The sequence below is a fragment of the Pituophis catenifer genome, unplaced genomic scaffold (genome assembly GCF_029215685.1).
Source record: "Pituophis catenifer annectens isolate HBS135680 unplaced genomic scaffold, rPitCat1.0.hap2 SCAF_2, whole genome shotgun sequence".
NCBI classification, from domain to species: Eukaryota; Metazoa; Chordata; class Lepidosauria; order Squamata; family Colubridae; genus Pituophis; species Pituophis catenifer.
In genome coordinates, this window is record NW_027256882.1 from 120,098,726 (window position 1) to 120,118,477 (window position 19,752).

Genomic DNA, 19,752 nt, shown 5'->3' on the forward strand with positions numbered 1-19,752 from the left:
TCTACCCATTTATTTTTTGCAGGCACTGGTCTACCCATTTATTTTTGCAGGCACTGATCTACTCATGTATTTTTGCAGGCACTGATCTACTCATGTATTTTTGCAGGCACCGGTCTACTCATTTGTTTTCTTTTAACACTGATCAGCTGTAGGGCGGCCCTTTGAAGCCCTGCGGCAAGAGTTTAAACAGTTTTTTTCCCTCTAGCCATCAACTGGGACTCAGGAGGCAGCAATAGATTGGGGGTGGGGCCAAATAAAAGGTAAGAATAACGTGGGGGGGGCGGGGGAGCGGGGGGGCAGAACCGGTTCGGTGATGTCATATTGTCACCGCTACCGGCTTGGGAGAACCGGACCGAACCGGGAGGAACCCACCACTGCCTGGTTCTGAGTCAAGGATAGCCAATGTACCACCTGCTTGGGCAGGAGTTGGACTAGATGATCTACAAGGTCCCTTCCAACTCTATTAATCTGTAATCTGTAACCTACCAGTTGCATCTCAGAAACCCAAAGCATGAAATGACATCATTCAGGTGTACACTACAGCACATATGTCTTATATGTCATGTCTTCTGAGCACTGATGTAGACAATTTTTCTTCATTATGTTCTATTCTTGTGTCCTATGAAGACTTCTTTGCACCAATCCAGAATCCTATAAATGTCAGCTGTGAGTCACAGCTTAGCTATCCAGGTTTTATTCAATAGTTTGTATTCAATATATAATACTTAAAATTTCCAATAATGTTATATTGATCCCAGTAGGAAAGATGTTATTACTCTTTCAGTAATTATTTTCAATGTTAATTTAGTCAAGTTATTTTAATTCTGGAACATCTCAAGCCAGGGAATATGATTTTCTAAATTTTGTGTTGAAACAATAGATAACCGGTTTAGTAAATGGTTTTCAGTTAAAGAGGTCAGTTTTCCATTAGTTTTCTCTTTTATTCTTGTGTAAGTTTTGACCTTTTAAGCTCATCATCCAGAAGATAATGAAAAGCTAAAACAAATATTCTCATGCAATCCTATGCCTCATTGCTCCAGCAGTGGCTCATGTTATGTGTATAATGAATGTATCCCAACCACATAGTGCATACAGAACAAACTCTTGGCATACAAACAGTTTTGCATAAGCCAATTGTAGGAATTAAAAAGATGGTTTATATTCCAAAGTCCTAAAGAAGAATCTCTTGATCACAACTGTTTTGTAGAGCAATTATTGTGAAATATAACAAAAGTTAAATGTGGGGTATGGGTTGCTTTATCACATAGCAATTGTTTCCTAATTATTCCTAATTAATGGCAGAGAGCCTGGTTACTTGAGGACCACCTATCTGCCATTATATCTGCCTGGCATGCTCTGGTTTCCATCAATTAAATACTGCCATTTATCTAGACCCCAGAGGTGTGCCTTCTCTGTGGCAGCAATCAATAACGCTGATTATTTCCTTTTCATAAGGAGCAACAGGGATTGAAGACCGGTTACAAGAAGGAGTGCCTGATACCATTGCTGCCTTCAAAGAAGCTGGAATCCAAACATGGGTATTAACCGGAGATAAGCAGGAAACAGCTGTCAACATTGCCTATTCTTGCAAACTTCTAGACCAAAGAGACACTGTCTTTACCATTAATACTGAAAGTAAGGTAGGTCCTAATGGCCAGCAGGAAGAATATTAGGGGTGGGCTGCTGAGAGTTTGCAGGGGTTTGGAAGAACCTCTAACTAAGATTCTGTGCAGTTCAGAGATCCCCCAAATCTCATTCCTGACTGGCCCCTCCCACTCCATCCCACCCCTCCCAGGAGTCCCCACACAGCCCGTTTTGAATGCAGGTAAGTGCAGAACGTGCGTGGAAGCTTGGGAAGGGTAAAAAACAGGCCTACTGGAAGTTCGGGAAGAATGGAAATGGGCCCATTTCTGGTCTCCAGAAGGCCTCCAGAGTCTGGAGAGGCCATTTTCACCCTCCCGGAGGCTCAAGGAAAGCCTCCAGAGCCCGGGGAGGGCAAAAACACCCCTCACACCATGGCCACGCCCACCCAGCAACCGGGCAGAGAACCCCTTGCTAAAATTTTTGAAGCCCACCCCTGGAAAATATGCCATGAGAGGTAGATAATTTCTCATGCAAAAGTTTTTCAGAACAGGGTTGAATTGTGGAGGGGAAAAAAGAACTGAATCCAATGGTGTATTCCCATGGGTGTAAGAACCCATGGTATACCATTCCCCAGAAAGCTTCCATCCCATACGTATTCAAAATCTGTTCCAGCTTCATAGTAGATTTTGAAGATGTGGGAAGTGGTGGGGAGAGGTGCGGAGAATTCTCACTATATGAATCAATACCTCCTTGTTTACTGTACCATTGGATTCCATGCGTGCTTTTAGAAGCAGCCCTGTATCACCCTCTTCAGAACCCAGGGAGATCTTGTGAATGCTGGCAACAAACTTTAAGATTTTAATATCATCATGTGCCTTAGGCAGTTTGCAAAAGAACTTGTCTCCACATGCTGTTGAGGTTTTGCTTGATACTTAATCATCGGCTTGCCATCTGTTCCTTATTTAAGGAAATTGATTCTTATTTAGAAATACTAAACTTTAGTACTAAATAAGTAATTCTTCTCTGAAATAACAAACAGGGGGTAAACCTACTTGCCAGATAATATTTCATTTACCAGTGATGTAATAATAAAGGTTATTTAATTCATCTGCAATATGCAATAAAACAGTACATTTAGTCATGTACTATATATGCAGTAGTATTTTTCTCAATGCATCAGCAGTGAACACATTGCAATTTCTTCTGAATATACACTAATGATAAGAAATATTGTATAGCATTGTTTTTTAACCTGGTGTCCTCTAGATATCTTTATTTGTAATCCCAATCATACCAATCCATGGTCTCAGATCAGTCTCCCATATGGATGACGTAAATTGTAATCCAAAAGTCAAGACTTCTATTGTAAAACATGAATATACAAGCTAAGAATTAGCAAAGTACAAATTAACTATACATTAAGATTAGCTTGGATAATACACCACATTCTCCAATTTTGAATTGTTACTAAATATTTGATCAAGTAACTTGTTGAATGACTTCTCTAAATCAGCACTTAACATTCTTCGATTTATGTGGTAGTCCAATGGAATGAACAATTATAAGTAATTAAAAGCTTAGCATATACTGTTTAGTAACAGAAGAATTCTTGTTTGCAGTGCCATGTAGCTTCACAACTTATTCAACTATTTTTTTCCATAGGAAACTTGTGAATCGCTACTGGATATCATGTTGGAAGAGGTGCAGAAGGGTCAAGTGATTCCTAGAAAAATATGGAGTATTTTTGGCTTTAAGCTGCCATTTTCTTGGTCAACCATAGGACTTCCAAATCCCGTTATTGGACTAGTAGTTGATGGAAGAGCTCTGAATACTATTTTCCAAGGAAAACTTGAGCACAAATTTCTTCAACTTACAAAATACAGCCACTCAGTTTTGTGCTGCCGATGCACTCCCTTGCAGAAAAGCATGGTTGTCAAACTTGTACGGAATCAGCTGAAAGTGTTGACCCTTGCAGTAGGTAAGCATCATGTGCCATCAAGTCACTGTCAGGGCTTAACAACTACGTAGATACATTTTCTCCAGAATACTCTGTTTCCAACCTTGCCTATCATTTCATATTGTCTATCCATCTGGTTTTCTTGGTAAAATATAGGAATAGTTTACTATCACCTTCTCCCATACAGTATAACATAATGCTTTTATCTTTGCCATTGTTACTAAAGTGATCAATCTTCCTACATCACTGCTGCTCAGTATAGGTGTCTGGTTGCTCTAAGATGTTCTTTTCTGCCTTGAATGACCCTGCTGAGAATGTACACTCTTGGCATACACTCCCAGTATTCTTTGCACATTACACACATCCTAGGGCTGAGGCCCAAGGTCCCCCAGCTGGCTTTGTACCTAAGGAGGGTCAACAATTCACAGCTTGTTTCTAGTCTGGTGACTTAACCACTACACCAAATGGGCTGTCATCTATCCATCCATCCACCTAACCATCCATCTATCCAAGCTAACTATTATCTATCTTCAGTGGGCTATAAGTAGTATTTAGAATAGAATAGAATAACAGAGTTGGAAGGGACCTTGGAAGTCTTCTAGTCCAACCCCTTGCTTAGGCAGGAAACTCTACACCACTTCAGACAAATGGTCATCCAACATCTTCTTAAAAATTTCCAGTGTTGGAGCATTCACAACTTCTGGAGGCAAGTTGTTCCACTCATTAATTGTTCTGTCAGGAAATTTGTCCTTAGTTCTAAGTTGCTTCTCTCCTTGATTAGTTTCCACCCATTGCTTCTTGTTCTACCCTCAGGTGCTTTGGAGAATAGTTTGACTCCCTCTTCTTTGTGTGTTACTTGTGTTATTTCAGTGATAACATTGGAATGAATAGGGTTGATTTTTTAAAAAATAAAATAAAGAATCCTCCCCAAATCTACTATTTTCCGAGCAGTGTGATCTGAGATGGTGAATGGGAATATACAAAAATGAGCTACTCAATCATTAACAGCTGCTACTTAGTTGGAAATGTGAAAACTAGATGTTATAATTGTCAAGGAATGAAGCAAAACTGTCTTACTGTACAATGTTTGGTTTTATGTCCAAATTATTTATGGATTGTGTAGCAGTCCAAAGGGTCCTTCCAAACTGGGTGAAGACATTAAATTAAATAATATGACTCAAAATTAACCATTGTAGAATGGGGGGAAAATCCCAACTTCACATTCAAGTAATGTGATAAGTTTGGAAATTGAATATGGATCGTTTACCAGGTTTTGGGCTAAGTTCAAATATAAGAATGGGGTCTTAGAATTGTGTTTGATATGTCAGTGAAACATATCATTAAAAAATTGCATGTTTCTACTGAGAAAAAGGCAAAGTTGTTGAGCAAACTTATAAAGGAATTGAAAATGAAATAGTTGTTTTCACTGTCAATGATTTATAACAAAGTCTGCAGTGATTTGGATCAAGGTGAATAGGAAGAAGTTTATTTCTCTTGTTCATACTACTCAGATTTAGGCTCAAGCAATGGCAAGATTCAAGACAAACAAAAAGCAGTATCTTTTCATTTTATATCTAATTACACAAAGCTGGCCTCTGACATAAACCATATATTGCAGAATGAGAAATATGCTGAACAAATATTTCCCTTGCCTTACATACCATCTGTTCAGCCTACGTCTCAGTCTGAGAGAAATATACATTTGATTCTTTTCTAGGTGATGGCGCAAACGATGTAGGTATGCTCCAGGCAGCTGATATTGGAATTGGCATTTCTGGACAAGAAGGTATGCAGGTATGCATAATAATGGAAGAATGCCCTCTTGCCCTTGGCATCAATTACATATTCAGAATTTTTAGGTGACTACATTCCTTATAAAAAGTGAACATAAGTATCTTCTGCTCTCTGTTATAACAAGGTAAGCAATATCCTTGAGAGATCAGAGTGAAATGATTTGCATTTATAATGAACCAAATCATTTGTATGCTTACCTTGATTATTCATTGAGGCATATGAACTTCTCCCATACAAATGTCCAAGGCTGTAATGCTTCTGAACAAACACATTGTGCAGCAGAAAAAAATAAGGAAGGTTGATTAACAATAAGAAATTCTCTCTCCTCCCCCTCCCCTATCTTTCCTAGTGGGGTTAATTGTTTGATAGAAACATCAATGGAAGCATAAGAATAGGCTTTCTTGTTGGTTGATACTTATGAACTGAGGCTGAATCACAACTCTGTTGTAATTCAGTAAAAGCATAGATGGATTGTCCAGCTTCTACCACTAAATCCATATTCTCTGTGCAACAAGAGTGAAATCCAAATTTTTTCCCTACCGGTTCTGTGGGCGTGGCTTGGTGGGCATGGCAGGGGAAGGATATTGCAAAATCTCCATTCCCTCCTCTCCTGGGGGAAGGATATTGCAAAATCCCCATTCCCTCCCCACTCTTGGGGCCAGCCAGAGGTGGTATTTGCCTGTTCTCCGAACTACTCAAAATTTCCGCTACCGGTTCTCCAGAACCTGTCAGAACCTGGATTTCACCCCTGCTGTGCTGGACTACATTTGATGTGAAATTGTACTGGATTACAAGCAGTACTTGAGGATGTTTTCCTCAAGAAGTATTATATGCTTTAGGTTGTTTCATCCAAGGTTGTTCTTATTATTTTAGATAAGGATAGGCAATTTGTGGCTCCAGCACTACAACAGTTCTCCAAGTACTTGTTTATTGCTCTCTTTTCCTCTGCTGCTGGACATTTGGAGAAAAGAAACATGCACAAACAGTACTGCATTAAAATAAACAAGATGGCTTTAAAAAACAAAGGATCTCAAACGTTCACACAAAAATTAAGGAGAAGGGGAGAATTGTAGTTCCATCCAAATGAATGATATATTCCCACCCTCTTTCCCTCATTATTTTAGAATGATGTGAAGCCTCCAACTACCCAAAATTGCTTACCCTAAGTCTAACTGTCATAAGATCACTTTCTTATGAATTAAATTGTCATACTGGGCTTGGAAATGAAGAGAAATGCAGTTTCATAATGAAACCCTAGCACACTCATTTGTAACTTATCTTCCAGTTATATTAGTGTGTAACTTCAGAATTCCCAGTTAGCTTTGGTGACACTTCTCTGGGAATTCCAGAAATAATAGTTAAACACATCTAAAGAACAAAAGCTTTGGAAAAGCTGCCATTGAATAGTCTAACATTAAACCAGAGACACATTATATTTCCCATTCTTGGTTTTTATTATTTTGACTTTTGCCTGCAGTCCTGGTTTATATTGGATTAGTAAAACTTGAAAATATAAATTGTGTCAATTTATATACGTTCTCCATTTCAGGCTGTCATGGCCAGTGATTTTTCAGTATCTCAGTTTAAACACCTCAAGAAGTTACTTCTAGTCCATGGACACTGGTGCTATTCTCGCTTGGGAAAGATGGTGCTATACTTTTTCTATAAAAATGTGGTAAGTGTTTTAATTTTTTATTTCATCCTGCATGCCATCCATTATTGCTTGTAACAATTGGGACAAGTATTGTTTATAGGTTATTTGACTTTAGCCCTGTGCCAACAGTTTACAAGTTCCAAAAAAATATAATAAGGAAACATTCCATAAAGTTCCATAAACATTCCATACAAATATTTTGATTAAATGGATTGATTCATAAATGGATTCATTTTCACTTAGCTTCTATAAAATAGGTTTCATTATCTAATTTCCTATTTAAAATGTTATCCAGACAATCCTTAACAGAATCATGGCTCTACTGCTGTACATAAAATGGCTGATTGTAATCAGGCTAAGTAGAAGTTGGTCTTGACTTGGACTCTACAGGCTGACAATGACCTAATTTGACGGGAAACCTATGCTACCAATAGATGACCATACGAGTCAACTTTAGCCACATTGTAGAAAATTCAGTTGGGCATCTATATTCTCAGGGTAGACATTTCAATCATGCAATTAACATGCATCTCTTAGGATCTGGAGCCATTACCGTGTTTCCCCAGAAATAAGACATCCCCTGATAATAAGCCCAATCGGGCTTTTGAGTGCATGCGCTCAAATAAGCCCTCCCCCAAAAATAAGCCCTCCCTGAAAATATTTAAACACATGCGCAGCCGGTCCCCACCATTTCCTTTGGTTAGGGTTAGGGTTAGGGAGACAGAGCTGGAAATCAGGTAAGACGATAAGAGGAGCCCCATCTTGCTCCACGCACCCCAAAATAAGACCTCCCCAAAAATAAGGGCAAGCGCTTATTTCGGGGTTCAAAAAAATATAAGACAGGTCTTATTTTCGGGGAAACATGGTAGCACCTCCAAAAGGGGACGGGGCATAAAAAAAACACAAGATGGTAGCATAATCACACAAGATGCTGCCACATCATGGCAATATAATCAAAGCAAGAGTTCCTTTATATGTCTATTGCAATGTATCTATATACATGCGCGCGCAAGCAAAGCGAGCACGCAAGCGCAGCCCCGTTGCGAACTGGTAGTAAAGGTAAGTACAACCCATCCCTGGGTCTAAGGCTGGAAAAAGTATGATTCCCATTACAAAGAATGATGGATTCCCTTACCTACATTGCTATAAATAAAAGAGGTAAGGGTTTCCCCTGTCCAGTCATGTCCAACTCTAGAGGGCCAGTACTCATATCTGTTTTCTAGTCAAGGGAGCCAGCATTGTCTGAAGATGCTTCATTTGGTCATTTGGCAAGCATGGCTATACACCAAGACCAGAGGTGGTTTTCAAAATTTTTTACTACCGGTTCTGTGGGTGTGGCTTGGTGGGCATGGTATGGCTTGGTGGGCGTGGCTTGGTGGGCATGGAAGGGGAAGGATACTGTAAAACCTCCATTCCCATCCCACTCTGGGGAAAGGTTACTGCAAAATCCCCATTTCCTCCCAATCAGCTCAGACTCGGGAGGCAGAGAATAGATGGGGGCAGGGCCAGTCAGAGGTGGTATTTACCAGTTCTCTGAACTACTCAAAATTTCCGCTACCGGTTCTCTAGAACTGGTCAGAACCTGCCGAAATCCACCTCTGACCAAGACACACAGAACGCTGTTACCTTCCCATCAAAGTGGTGCCTATTTATCCACTTGCATGTATATAGACATTTAACTCCCATTATTTGATTGAACTTTTTCTACTTTGCCTATTTCTGGTGAATTTCATTATATCAAATGTTGTTTATGTTTTGTTTTTCTGACTTATTACCATCAAGGTCCATAACATTGTTTGCTATGAAAGCAGCTAGAAAATAGTAGAAAACAGTAGGAGGGAATTTTCTGCCAATTATTTAATTTTAGTATTTCACTTTTTTGTACAAAAATAAATAAATAGAAGTGACATTTTATGAATATGTTACCTTTACAGCATACAAAGTTGATGTTTGATTCTGAGTGACAATCACATAGCTGCAAGAAATACAAAAGCTATTTATATTCATGAAAGCAAGCTCTGACTGTGAATCTCAAGTAGATGACTACAATCCATTTACATACACCCAAGGCTAACTATATATTTCATGCAAATGTTTGTCACTAAGACCTAATAATGGACTGAGTCGAGTCTTATTCGTGCTTAAAGTAGATTTACTAAAAACGAGTAGATATATTCTAGTCATAATTAAGTTCTGATTATTTCAGTGGGTCTGTTGCTACTCTTAGCAATAGCAATTAGACTTATATACTGCTCTGTAATGCTTTACTGCACTCTCTGAGTGATTTTACAAAAGTCAGCATATTGCCCTCCAACTATCTGGGTTCTCATTTTACCAACCTCGGAAGGCTGAGTCAACCTTAAGCCAGTAAGAATCGAACTGCCAGCAATGTGTAGAGTTAGCCTGCAATGTTCCATTCTAAACGTTGTGCCACCATGGCTCCTTAACTTAAATTTGACAAATTTATATTTAGATGAAAAGCAGCCTGAAATGAAATAGTTTAAAAGTAGGGAAGTAACCAAGAAAATAGTTTTCAATCCTTTTGTCCGACTACTGTTTTCCTAATCATATCACATCATGGGTTTCAAAAATTAACTCGGGTACATTTAAAAACTTGAGAAAGGAAACACAAACAAAAAGCAAATTAGCATGGGTTAATAGCAGGTAGAAAAAAATATAAATAGGCTTATCTCCTTATCCCAATAGTTAGTTTAACTTTCTCACTCCCAGCGCTTTAAAAAAGAAACAGAGTTCAGTTGTACATGGTGGTAATGTAACTTTAGCCAGTCTCTCAATTTAATCAAAAAACTAATTAAAATCAAATAGCATATTAAATTTATTTGGACTAGTGGTGGGTTGCTACTAGTTTGCCCCAGTTTGGGCGAACAGGTAGCAGCGGTGGCTCGTGGCTCTGCCCACCCACCCACCCAGACATCATCAAAAACGCTCTGCGCATGCGCAGAACCTTCTGCGCGTGCACAGAGGTGTTACATGCTTGCAAAGCAAGTGCACACACGAGCTCCTGATAGCGAACCAGTAGTGCCGGGATTTGAAACCCACTACTGATTTAGACTAATGGTGCAAGTCCTTGATCATATTCTAAGAGTTTATCATGCTCTGCAGGGACTAGATATTATGACTGACCAAACACCCTTGGATAGCAAAGGCTAGATGATGTTTCTACAGATATTTAAAACATTTATTTTTTTCATATGTTCTCACCAGACCTATGTCAACCTCCTCTTCTGGTACCAGTTCTTCTGTGCTTTCTCTGGGGCTTCTATGATAGACTACTGGCAAATGATATTTTTCAACTTGTTTTTTACATCTGTACCACCATTAATTTCTGGAATTCTGGATAAAGACATTTCTGCAGAAACCCTATTGAACATTCCTGCGCTTTATAAAAGTGGACAAAATTCAGAGGTAACACTTTTTCAAGAATGTCCCAATAATGTAACAGGTTTCACGGTATAGCAAGATAAATATCCTTTCTAAAGTAGATGTTGGTTGGGTTCGAACGCTGCATTAAGCCATGATTTGTTGAATATGGTTAATTTTCAGCTCAGCAATTCCCTCATTAAACAACTGTATTCCATTGGTTAAAAAGCACCTTTTTAAAACATTTTTCCCATGAATGGATGAAAAAAATAGGTTAAAGAAAACAATTTTTATAGAGGAGCATTCAGTGCTTTCTTGTATCATTTTTCATTGATCCAAGCTATTGTGCGAAGTCTGATCTTGCACTAAGAGAAGAAATGCAACTCATTACACTTTTAAATACATCGATTCTCATTGGATCAAAAAATTCCAAAGCATAAAATAGCCACAGATACAGGCTGCTACAATAAGTACAATAAAATGTGTTAACAAGTTAAGGTGCTGGTTCAATAATTGTTAGGGTAGTTATGACTAAAATAGGGAAATCCAGGAGACAAGTGGGAAAATCTGTGTCTTTTAACTGATAGCAAAAAAACTCCAAACCAAGAACCCACATACGTTCACAGAGAATATTATCTCACACTAAAAAAGCCACAATCCTTTATGAAGAATGTCAGCAAGCTACAGTATGGTCATGAGGACATTATTCCCTGGCTCTAAAAACCAGGTAAAGATCTATGGAAAATGATTGTTCATATAACTTGGCTTTCTGCTTGTCAATCATAATGAAATCTGGAAAGTAGTAACTAAACAGCAGACAATGCAGGCCCTATAATACTAACATTAATTGAAAGGACCCTAGTAACGTAGTTCCTCATTCTAATCTAAGTGTGGTTTATGAATCACCCTCAAGAGCAGAAACATGTTTATTTTATTTATTTATTTATTTTATTTTGTATTTTTCATCAAGCATGTATTTTATGACAGATACAAGTGTAAAAATAATTATAAATACATGAAAAGGATACAAATAAAAGAAAACATTAGGACAGGGACGGTAGGCACGCTGGTGCGCTTAAGCACGCCCCTTATAGACCTCTTAGGAATGGGGTGAGGTCTACAATAGACAGATGTTACAAAAGTCCAGTTTCCAGATAAAATACATTACAATATTCCAGTGCTGGGACAGGTCTGGCTAATCCCTACCTTGAAAATGTTACACTTATCATTGTAACCAAAACTGTAATGTGTTATGATGTTTAAAGTGTTAGAGTAGATCCAAACTAGACCCAGAGAGGCCCAACTTGAAGTAATCCATTCTTACCTTATAGGTCCATCCTGTATTACAAGGAGGCTGATCTAGAGATAAAAGGCAGGGAGATCTCCATAGAAGCCCCTTGAGCTCTGTGGAAAAGGTATACAACAATTTAACCAAAAAAATAATTACATTGGAAATACATATTCTTGCCCACAGAGACTTGTTTGAACTTCTTATGATAGAGACAAGTTCATCAATAATCCAAGCTCCATACCTTCTTCTTCCATGTAACCCTCAGTGCTATTCTGTTTGGATAAAGATATAAAAATAAATAGAATTATCAGTAACAATTTAAAGAAAATTTTTTCAGGCATACCACATCTCCACTGATTTTGGTTTTGAAGGCAATGACAGAGAATGAAAGTGACACAAATTCTGTCATTTACCACTGATTGGTGGCTTCCCCAGTGGCCATCGAGTTATAAGTGATATATCAAGAAAATGTACTTCTTTTTGTGCCATATTGTGCCATTGGCGATCATGTTGGCAATCCTATTTTTGTCAACAGCCGTATGAAAAAGTGCTGCTGAGTTTTGTCCAAACCAGTCCCTTAGGTTTTGAAACCATGATTTTCTTCTTCTGCCTGGACCTCATTTGCCTTCAATCTTTCCTTGGAGGATTAAGTGAAGGATGCCATATTTTTCTGGGTGTTACATCACATGTCCAAAATATTCTAACTTTTGCTTTTTAATGTCTTTTAGAAAATGTATATGTTTTGAAAAAACTCTATTCCTTCTATGTCCTGTTTGCTACAGATTTACAAACCTCTAACGTTTTGCCTTGCTATCTTGGATGCCTTTTACCAGAGTCTCATTTGCTTCTTCATCCCTTATCTAGTAAGTGTTCAAATCTCAAACTATTCAACTTTCTCTAAACCAGCCTTTCCCAGCCTGTTGCTTTTCAGCTCATATTTGAAGCATATCAGACTTGAGAAGGCTGGTTCATAAAACTCAACATTTCTGTTTTGTATTTTAATATGTCAATATTCTTTTATCTAATTTTTCAGGTTTACCAGGATTCTGATACTGATGTTTTTGCTTTTGGAACAGTAGTTAACACTGGTGCCCTTCTTACTATTCTTTTTCACCAAGCTTTAGAAATTCAGATGTGGGTATGTATATAGTTTCAATAACTATCCCAGTTTGCTTGCTTGCTTGCTTGCTTGCTTGCTTGCTTGCAGATGGATGGATGGATGGATGGATGGATGGATGGATGGATGGATGGACGGACGGAAACAATGACCTGGCTGTTACCGTGACAGTCATTAGCTTTTTGGAGTGTCTTTGAGTGTCTGGGTATGAGTCCCTTCCAACTTGGATTTCAAAGGATTTATTGAGTGATGAAAAAGTACTGAAATGCCAACATTTGCAGATAGTGTAATACACAGATTCAGAAACAGTATAACTGTGAGTTATCTTGGAGCCCTAGTGGACAATCGCTTAAATATGAGCTAACAGTGTGCAGCAGCCACCAAAAAATACCAATGCAATTCTAGGCTGCAGTAATAGAAGGATAGAATCAAGATCACATGAAGTTCTAGTATCGCTTTATAAAGCCTTAGTAAGACCATACTTGAAATACCACATCTAGTTCTGGTCACCACAATATAATAAAGATGTTGAGACTCTGGAAAGATTACAGAGAAGAGCAACAAAGATGATAAGGTGGCTGGAGGCTAAAACATACAAAGAACGGCTAGAGGAATTGGGTATGTCTAGTCTAATTAATAGAAGTACTAGGGGAGATGTGATAGCAGTGTTCTAATATTTGAAGGGGTCTTACATTAATGAGGGGGTCAAACTATTTTCCAAAATAGTTTGTCTCCCACCAGCCAGTACGCTCTCATAGAGAGGGGCTCCTCTGGGTGCCATCAGCCAAACAATGTTGACTGGCGGCCCCCAGGGGGAGAGCCTTCTCTGTGGGGGCACCTACTATCTGGAATGAGCTCCCCCCGGAGATACAGAGGATCCCGGATCTGCGCATCTTCCGTCGCGCTTTCAAGACTTTTTTATTCCATCAAGCCGGCCTGGCCTAAATCTTTCCCCTTTAAAATGTAAATTTTAATTTGTTTTTTAAATTATTGGGTGTTTTAAATTGTCTCGGCCAAAATTGTTTAATTCGGTTTTATTCTGTTTTTAAATTTTGTATTTATGTGTTTTATTTTGTGGCTGTTCACTGCCCTGAGTCCTTCGGGAGTAGGGCGGTATACAAATCCAATACAATTCCTTCCGGGTAGCAGACCAATATGGTGACTCTATATTGAACGCCGAGGATGAAGGGGCGATGTCTGGCATTTTCGAGGGTGTTGGGGGGCCAGCTGACCATCTTACAACCCCCGCCCAGCAAGCTGAAGCATAGCCGGCTCGATTGAGCCGTAGATGGAGCCGGAAGAACATCTGGCTGCCGTGGAGATGGTTAGGGATGGCGCGGCGGGCGGTAAATGGCGGCGATCGTTGAAACCGGGGCCCAGCTGACTGTCACGAACCAAACCAAATGGCTGCAGGGCTGGAGCGGTTGAGGCAATGGTCGGCGATGTTGCTGTGGCGATGGCGGCGCCGGCAGCGCCGATGGCGGCGCCTGGGCTGCCAAAAACTTGATTTGCTGCAGACTGGGCACTGCGGGTGACGACGCGGGGTGGCGGCCATGGCTACGGAGGCGGAGCTGACTGAAATGACACTTGCAATGGCGATGATGACAGCAACGACAGCAGCAACACCAGGAGGCTAGGCTACGAAGATGCCCTCTCTTGACGATGGAGAGGGCTTTGCTGCAAGCAGTTACCCCCCCCCTCGATGTAATGGGGAGGGGGCCTGGACATTCCCCCCCCCATTCTTTGAAGTATTAGGGGAGAGGTTTTCAACTTAATCACCTGAATGGCCCTATCTGAAAGAGCATGGTAGTGGTGGGGGCTGAGAACTGAAGACATGATTCTTTTGGTCTTCCCTGACTGTTTCTCCCCCCCACTTCCTAGACCTAGGACTAGTTTGGCCATTCAGTGAAAACTTGCAGCTGTTCGATCAGTTTATAACCTTTATTTTAAACATCTTTTCCTCCTTGACTATCCTGGTTATCCTGATTATTTGATTTCATCTCTTCCGCCTGGATGCTCCACCTTGCTTTTTCGACCTTATCTTCGGATTTTGCTGGTATCAGAAAGGGAGGAAGCATAGACATCGAGAGTCTTGAACAATTTATTTGTAATATTTATACAAGTGGATGGGACGGACCATTTTCTCCTTTGTCTCTGTAACTCTGGACTGGTCGCCGTGAGAGGGCGGTCATTGAGACTCTCATCCCCCTTTTTGACTAATTTATTTTAATCACAAGACTTCCCATCGCCGTAAGAGGGAGATGGCATTCCGATGTTCTAGTATATTAGCTTCCTTGTACAACTATCTACTTTACCCTTTTTGTCTTAACCATCTGTTTTAAACCATCTTTAACACCTTAAGAAGAAAATGGCCTTTCATCGCCTCCAATTCTATCTCACCTCCGATATATTCAATAACAGAGCTCCTAGCACTGCGAGATTCCCCCCTCTCGCAAGTTTGGCCCTCCCAGTTATCTAGGGCTGCCCTCGAGGACGGGTTTTGGAACCCCGAGAGGTGGTATGCTAAGAACCGGAAACTTTGGGGTTTTTTAGATAGTTTTTCAAATTCTATTTTAAGGGGATCTGGGAGGAGGGTGGTTTCCAATGTAAATAATGAGGCTGGGGGGCCTCCCGGGAGTGGGGTGGGTTGTATGGGTTCAGGGATTAACCCGCGAGGGATGGGGTCTAGTCCAGCTGAAGAGCGCGGCGGAGGAGATGCAGAATCCGGGGTCAAGGAGAGGGTTAGAGCTTGTGCTGTTGATAGACATTACATCAGTACTGTAGGTGGGAGGGGCAGATATGGCGGGAGTAGGGGGCCACATCAAGTTGCGGGAGTGCGCGCTCGCTGTCTTCTAGCGGTGGCATGCTCCGGCCCCCAATGCTCTTCTCGTTCCCCAGGTGGCACAGACCCTCAGGCCCGGGCCTTTGGCTGATGCTATGCAATGCCAGGTCTGTGGTAAATAAAGCCCCCAAGATCATTTGTGATCTTGTTCAGGAGGGGGGAGCGGACCTGGCGGGTATTACGGAGACCTGGTTGGGCCAGGAGGGGGGGTCCCTCTCGTAGAGATGTGCCCACCCGGTTTCCAGGCATTTCATCAGCCAAGGTCACAGGGGAGGGGCGGGGGGGTGGCAGTTATCATTAAAGAGGGTCTTGGTCCGAGGGAGGCCACTGTTCCTCAGACGGCCGGATGTGAGTCCCTCCTTGTGAAGTGGGGTCATAGGGTACAGATGGGCCTGCTGGTTACGTACCTGGCTCCCTGCCATGTAGCAGCGGCCTTGCCTGAACTACTCAACGTTATATCCGCGGTGGCGGTTGATACCCCTAGGCTTATGGTCATGGGGGATTTCAACCTGCCATCCATCGGTGAGGCGTCTGAGGTGGCTCAGGAGTTCATGGCTTCCATGACGGCCATGGACCTGACCCAATTAGTTCATGGCCCTACTCACACGGGGGGAAACACGCTGGACCTGGTTTTTGTCTCTGGTCAGTGGCTGAGTGGTCTCGAGATAGGGGATATAGCGATCGAGCCCTTGTCATGGTCAGATCACTCCCTCCTTCGCTTTGACCTTCAAACCGCCGCACCCCACCGCAGGGAGGCGGAACCAATGAGGTGGTTCTGCCTCAGGCGCCTGATGGACCCGGATAGGTTCCAGACGGAGCTTGGGCCATTTCCTGAGGTTCTGGCACACGGCTCGACTGAAGACCTAGTGGCTGCCTGGGATAGGGCGGCCGCTGGAGCTTTAGGCCTTTGCGGCCTCTAACCCGGCGTCAATCTCACCTGGCTCCCTGGTTCACCGAGGAGCTGAGGGAGATGAAACGCCAGAAAAGACGCCTGGAGAGCAGTTGGAGGGCCAGCCATTCTGAATCTAACCGAACACTGGTAAGGTCTCATATTAAGACCTACCTGGTGGCAATAAAAGTGGCAAAATGTAACTATTATTCCGCTCTTATTGCGTCATCAGATAATCGCCCGGCTGCCCTGTTTAGGGTGACCCGCTCCCTGCTCCACCAGGAAGCGCGGGAGGACCCCTTGGAGGGTAGAGCTGAGGACTTTGTACAATATTTGTATGACAAAATCGCTCAGATTCGGGAAAATTTGGACTCTGACTGGGTAGATTCAGGATGGAGGATGGAGGCAAGTCTTGAGAATATTACCTGGGAAGAGTTTGATTCTGTGACTCAGGAAAACGTGGACAAGATACTGGGCAGACTGAGCGCGGCCACATGTTTATTGGACCCGTGTCCCTCCTGGCTGGTGCTGGCCTCTCGGGAGGTTACACGAGGCTGGCTCCAGGGGATTATAAATGCTTCCTTGAGGGAGGGTGCCTTCCCCGCCACCTTGAAAGAGGCGGTGGTGAAGCCTCTCCTCAAGAAGCCTTCCCTGGACCCAGCAGTGTTGGCTAATTACCGTCCAGTCTCCAACCTTCGCTTCGTTGCGAAGGTTGTTGAGAGTGTGGTAGTGCGACAGCTTCCTCAGTACTTGGATGAATCGGCTTATCTAGATCCGTTCCAGTCGGGCTTCAGGCCTGGATACAGCACGGAAACGGCATTGGTTGCATTGGTAGACGATCTCTGGAGGGCCCAGGACAGGGGTTGCTCCTCTATCCTGGTCCTATTAGACCTCTCAGCGGCTTTTAATACCATCGACCATGGTATCATGCTGCACCGGTTGGAAGAGCCAGGGGTGGGGGGCACCGTGTTGCGGTGGTTCTCCTCCTTTCTCTCTGATCAGTCGCAGTCCATGTTGACAGGGGGGTAGAGGTTGACCCCAAGGCCCCTTGTATGTGGGGTGCCCAGGGCCGGATTTAGATGAAAAGAGGCCCTAGGCTATTCTACTTATGAGGCCCTTTCACCTATAGTGAAAGTGTAATTTTAATTTTGCTAACAATTTGAATGTAGGCCCCTCTTGATCTTGAGGCCCTAGGCTGAAGCCTAGTTAGCCTATAGGAAAATCCGGCCCTGGGGGTGCCACAGGGATCGGTTCTCTCGCCCCTTCTGTTCAACATTTATGTGAAGCCACTGGGTGAGATCATCCGTGGTTTTGGGGTGAAATATCATCAGTATGCTGATGATACTTAGCTATACATCTCCACCCCGGACCACCCCAATGATGCCCTTGAAGTGATGTCCCGGTGCCTGGAGACTGTACGGATCTGGATGGGGAGGAACAGACTCAGGCTCAACCCATCCAAGACTGAGTGGCTGTGGTTTCCGACGTCCCGATATAGTCAGTTGGTGCCATCACTGACTATTGGGGATGAGTCATTGCCCTCCATGGAGAGGGTTCGCAACTTAGGCGTCCTCTTGGACTCTCGGCTGTCTTTAGAAGAGCACTTGACAGCTGTGGCCGGGAGGTCTTTTTATCAGGTTCACCTGATTCGCCAGTTGCGTCCCTTTCTGGATCGAGACTCGTTAAATACGGTCACTCATGCCCTCATCACTTCACGCCTGGACTACTGTAATGTTCTCTACATGGGCTCCCCTTGAGGAGCACCCGGAGGCTCCAGCTGGTCCAGAATGCGGCCACGTGGGTAGTTATGGGAGCAGCATGGCGCTCCCATGTGGCTCCCCTCCTGTGCGAGCTGCACTGGCTCCTGGTGGTCTTCCGGGTGCGCTTCAAGGTCTTGGTTACCACCTTTAGAGCGCTCCATGGCTTAGGACCGGGGTTCTTACGAGACCGCCTTCTGCCACCAATAGCCTCTCACCGCCCAGTACGCTCCCATAGAGAGGGGCTTCTCAGGGTGCCGTCAGCCAAACAGTGTCGACTGGCGGCCCCCAGGGGGAGAGCCTTTTCTGTGAGGGCACCCACCATCTGGAACGAGCTCCCCCCAGAGATACAGAAGATCCTGGATCTGCGCACTTTCCGCCGTGCCCTCAAAACATTCCTGTTTCAGCAGGCCGGCTTGGCATAACTTTCCCTTTATATTGCTTCTGATTTTGTTTTAAACTGGGATGTCTTGAATTATCTAGGACCAGAGTGTTTAGTATATTTGAATTGGTTTTTTAACATTTGTATTACATGTATTTTTATCTTTCGCTGTTCACCGCCCTGAGTCCCTCGGGAATAGGGTGGTATATAAATTTAATTAATAATAATAATAATAATAATAATAATAATAATAATAATAATAATAATAATAATAATAATAATAATAATAATAAATGAAATGAAAACACCAAAAGGCAAGACAAGAAACAATAGATGGAAATGAATCAAGAAGAGAAGCAACTAGAACTAAGGATAAATTTCCTAAAGGTGAAAGCAATCAACCAATGGAACAGCTTGCCTTCAGAAGTTGTGGGTACTCCATCACTGGAGGCTTTCAAAAGAGATTGGCCAACCATTTGTCTGAAATGGTATAGGGTCTCTTGCTCAAACAGGGGGTTGGTTCCTTCCAACTCTATTACTCTATGTTCTATGTTCCAAATTAAATAATTCTAGGCAATCACAATTTAATTTATACCATTTGAATTAATTGTTCATGCTTTTGACCAGACTTATATACCTTCATACCTTTTCAAGATTTCTCTGCGTAAAAGTATCATTTCCCTCATTTCTATCAGAAATATTTATGTATTTCAGTAAAATTTTACATAATTACAAATAGTATTGCTCATTGCAGTTAGACAAGATTGCAGATAATGGAAGAGAGTTAAAGTTCTAGTCCCAGCTTAGGCACAAAGCCTGCTGAGTGATCTTGGGCCTGTCACTCTCAGCTTTAGCAAAGCCACTTTTTAAAATTCTTTCCAAGTAAACTGCAGAGACTAAACCAGGTAACATTGACTCAAAGGTATAGACCTACAAAAACGCAATAAATGGACACCGTAGCTTGGAAACCAATATTCACACAGAGCCAACTAAAAAGCATGACTTCTCATATGCAACAGAAAAGATACTGCTCTTTCCCACCAGGCCAGCACTTGTCTTGGAAAGACATGACAAAAAGCATCAGAGTTAATTCCAAAATTTGAC

The 19,752-nt window shown here is 42.1% G+C and overlaps 1 protein-coding gene across 2 annotated transcripts in view; it reads left to right on the top strand.

Moving 5' to 3' along the window:
* The window catches only part of ATP10B (ATPase phospholipid transporting 10B (putative)), a 71,690-nt gene that overhangs the window by 47,089 nt on the left and 4,849 nt on the right, over positions 1-19,752 (top strand). For both annotated transcript variants that reach the window (XM_070934309.1, XM_070934310.1), the window contains 7 exons: positions 1,456-1,640; positions 3,247-3,562; positions 5,259-5,335; positions 6,885-7,010; positions 10,215-10,415; positions 12,444-12,524; positions 12,695-12,799. In XM_070934309.1, the coding sequence (XP_070790410.1) occupies positions 1,456-1,640; positions 3,247-3,562; positions 5,259-5,335; positions 6,885-7,010; positions 10,215-10,415; positions 12,444-12,524; positions 12,695-12,799 (1,091 nt within the window). The remainder of the gene's footprint in view (positions 1-1,455; positions 1,641-3,246; positions 3,563-5,258; positions 5,336-6,884; positions 7,011-10,214; positions 10,416-12,443; positions 12,525-12,694; positions 12,800-19,752) is intronic.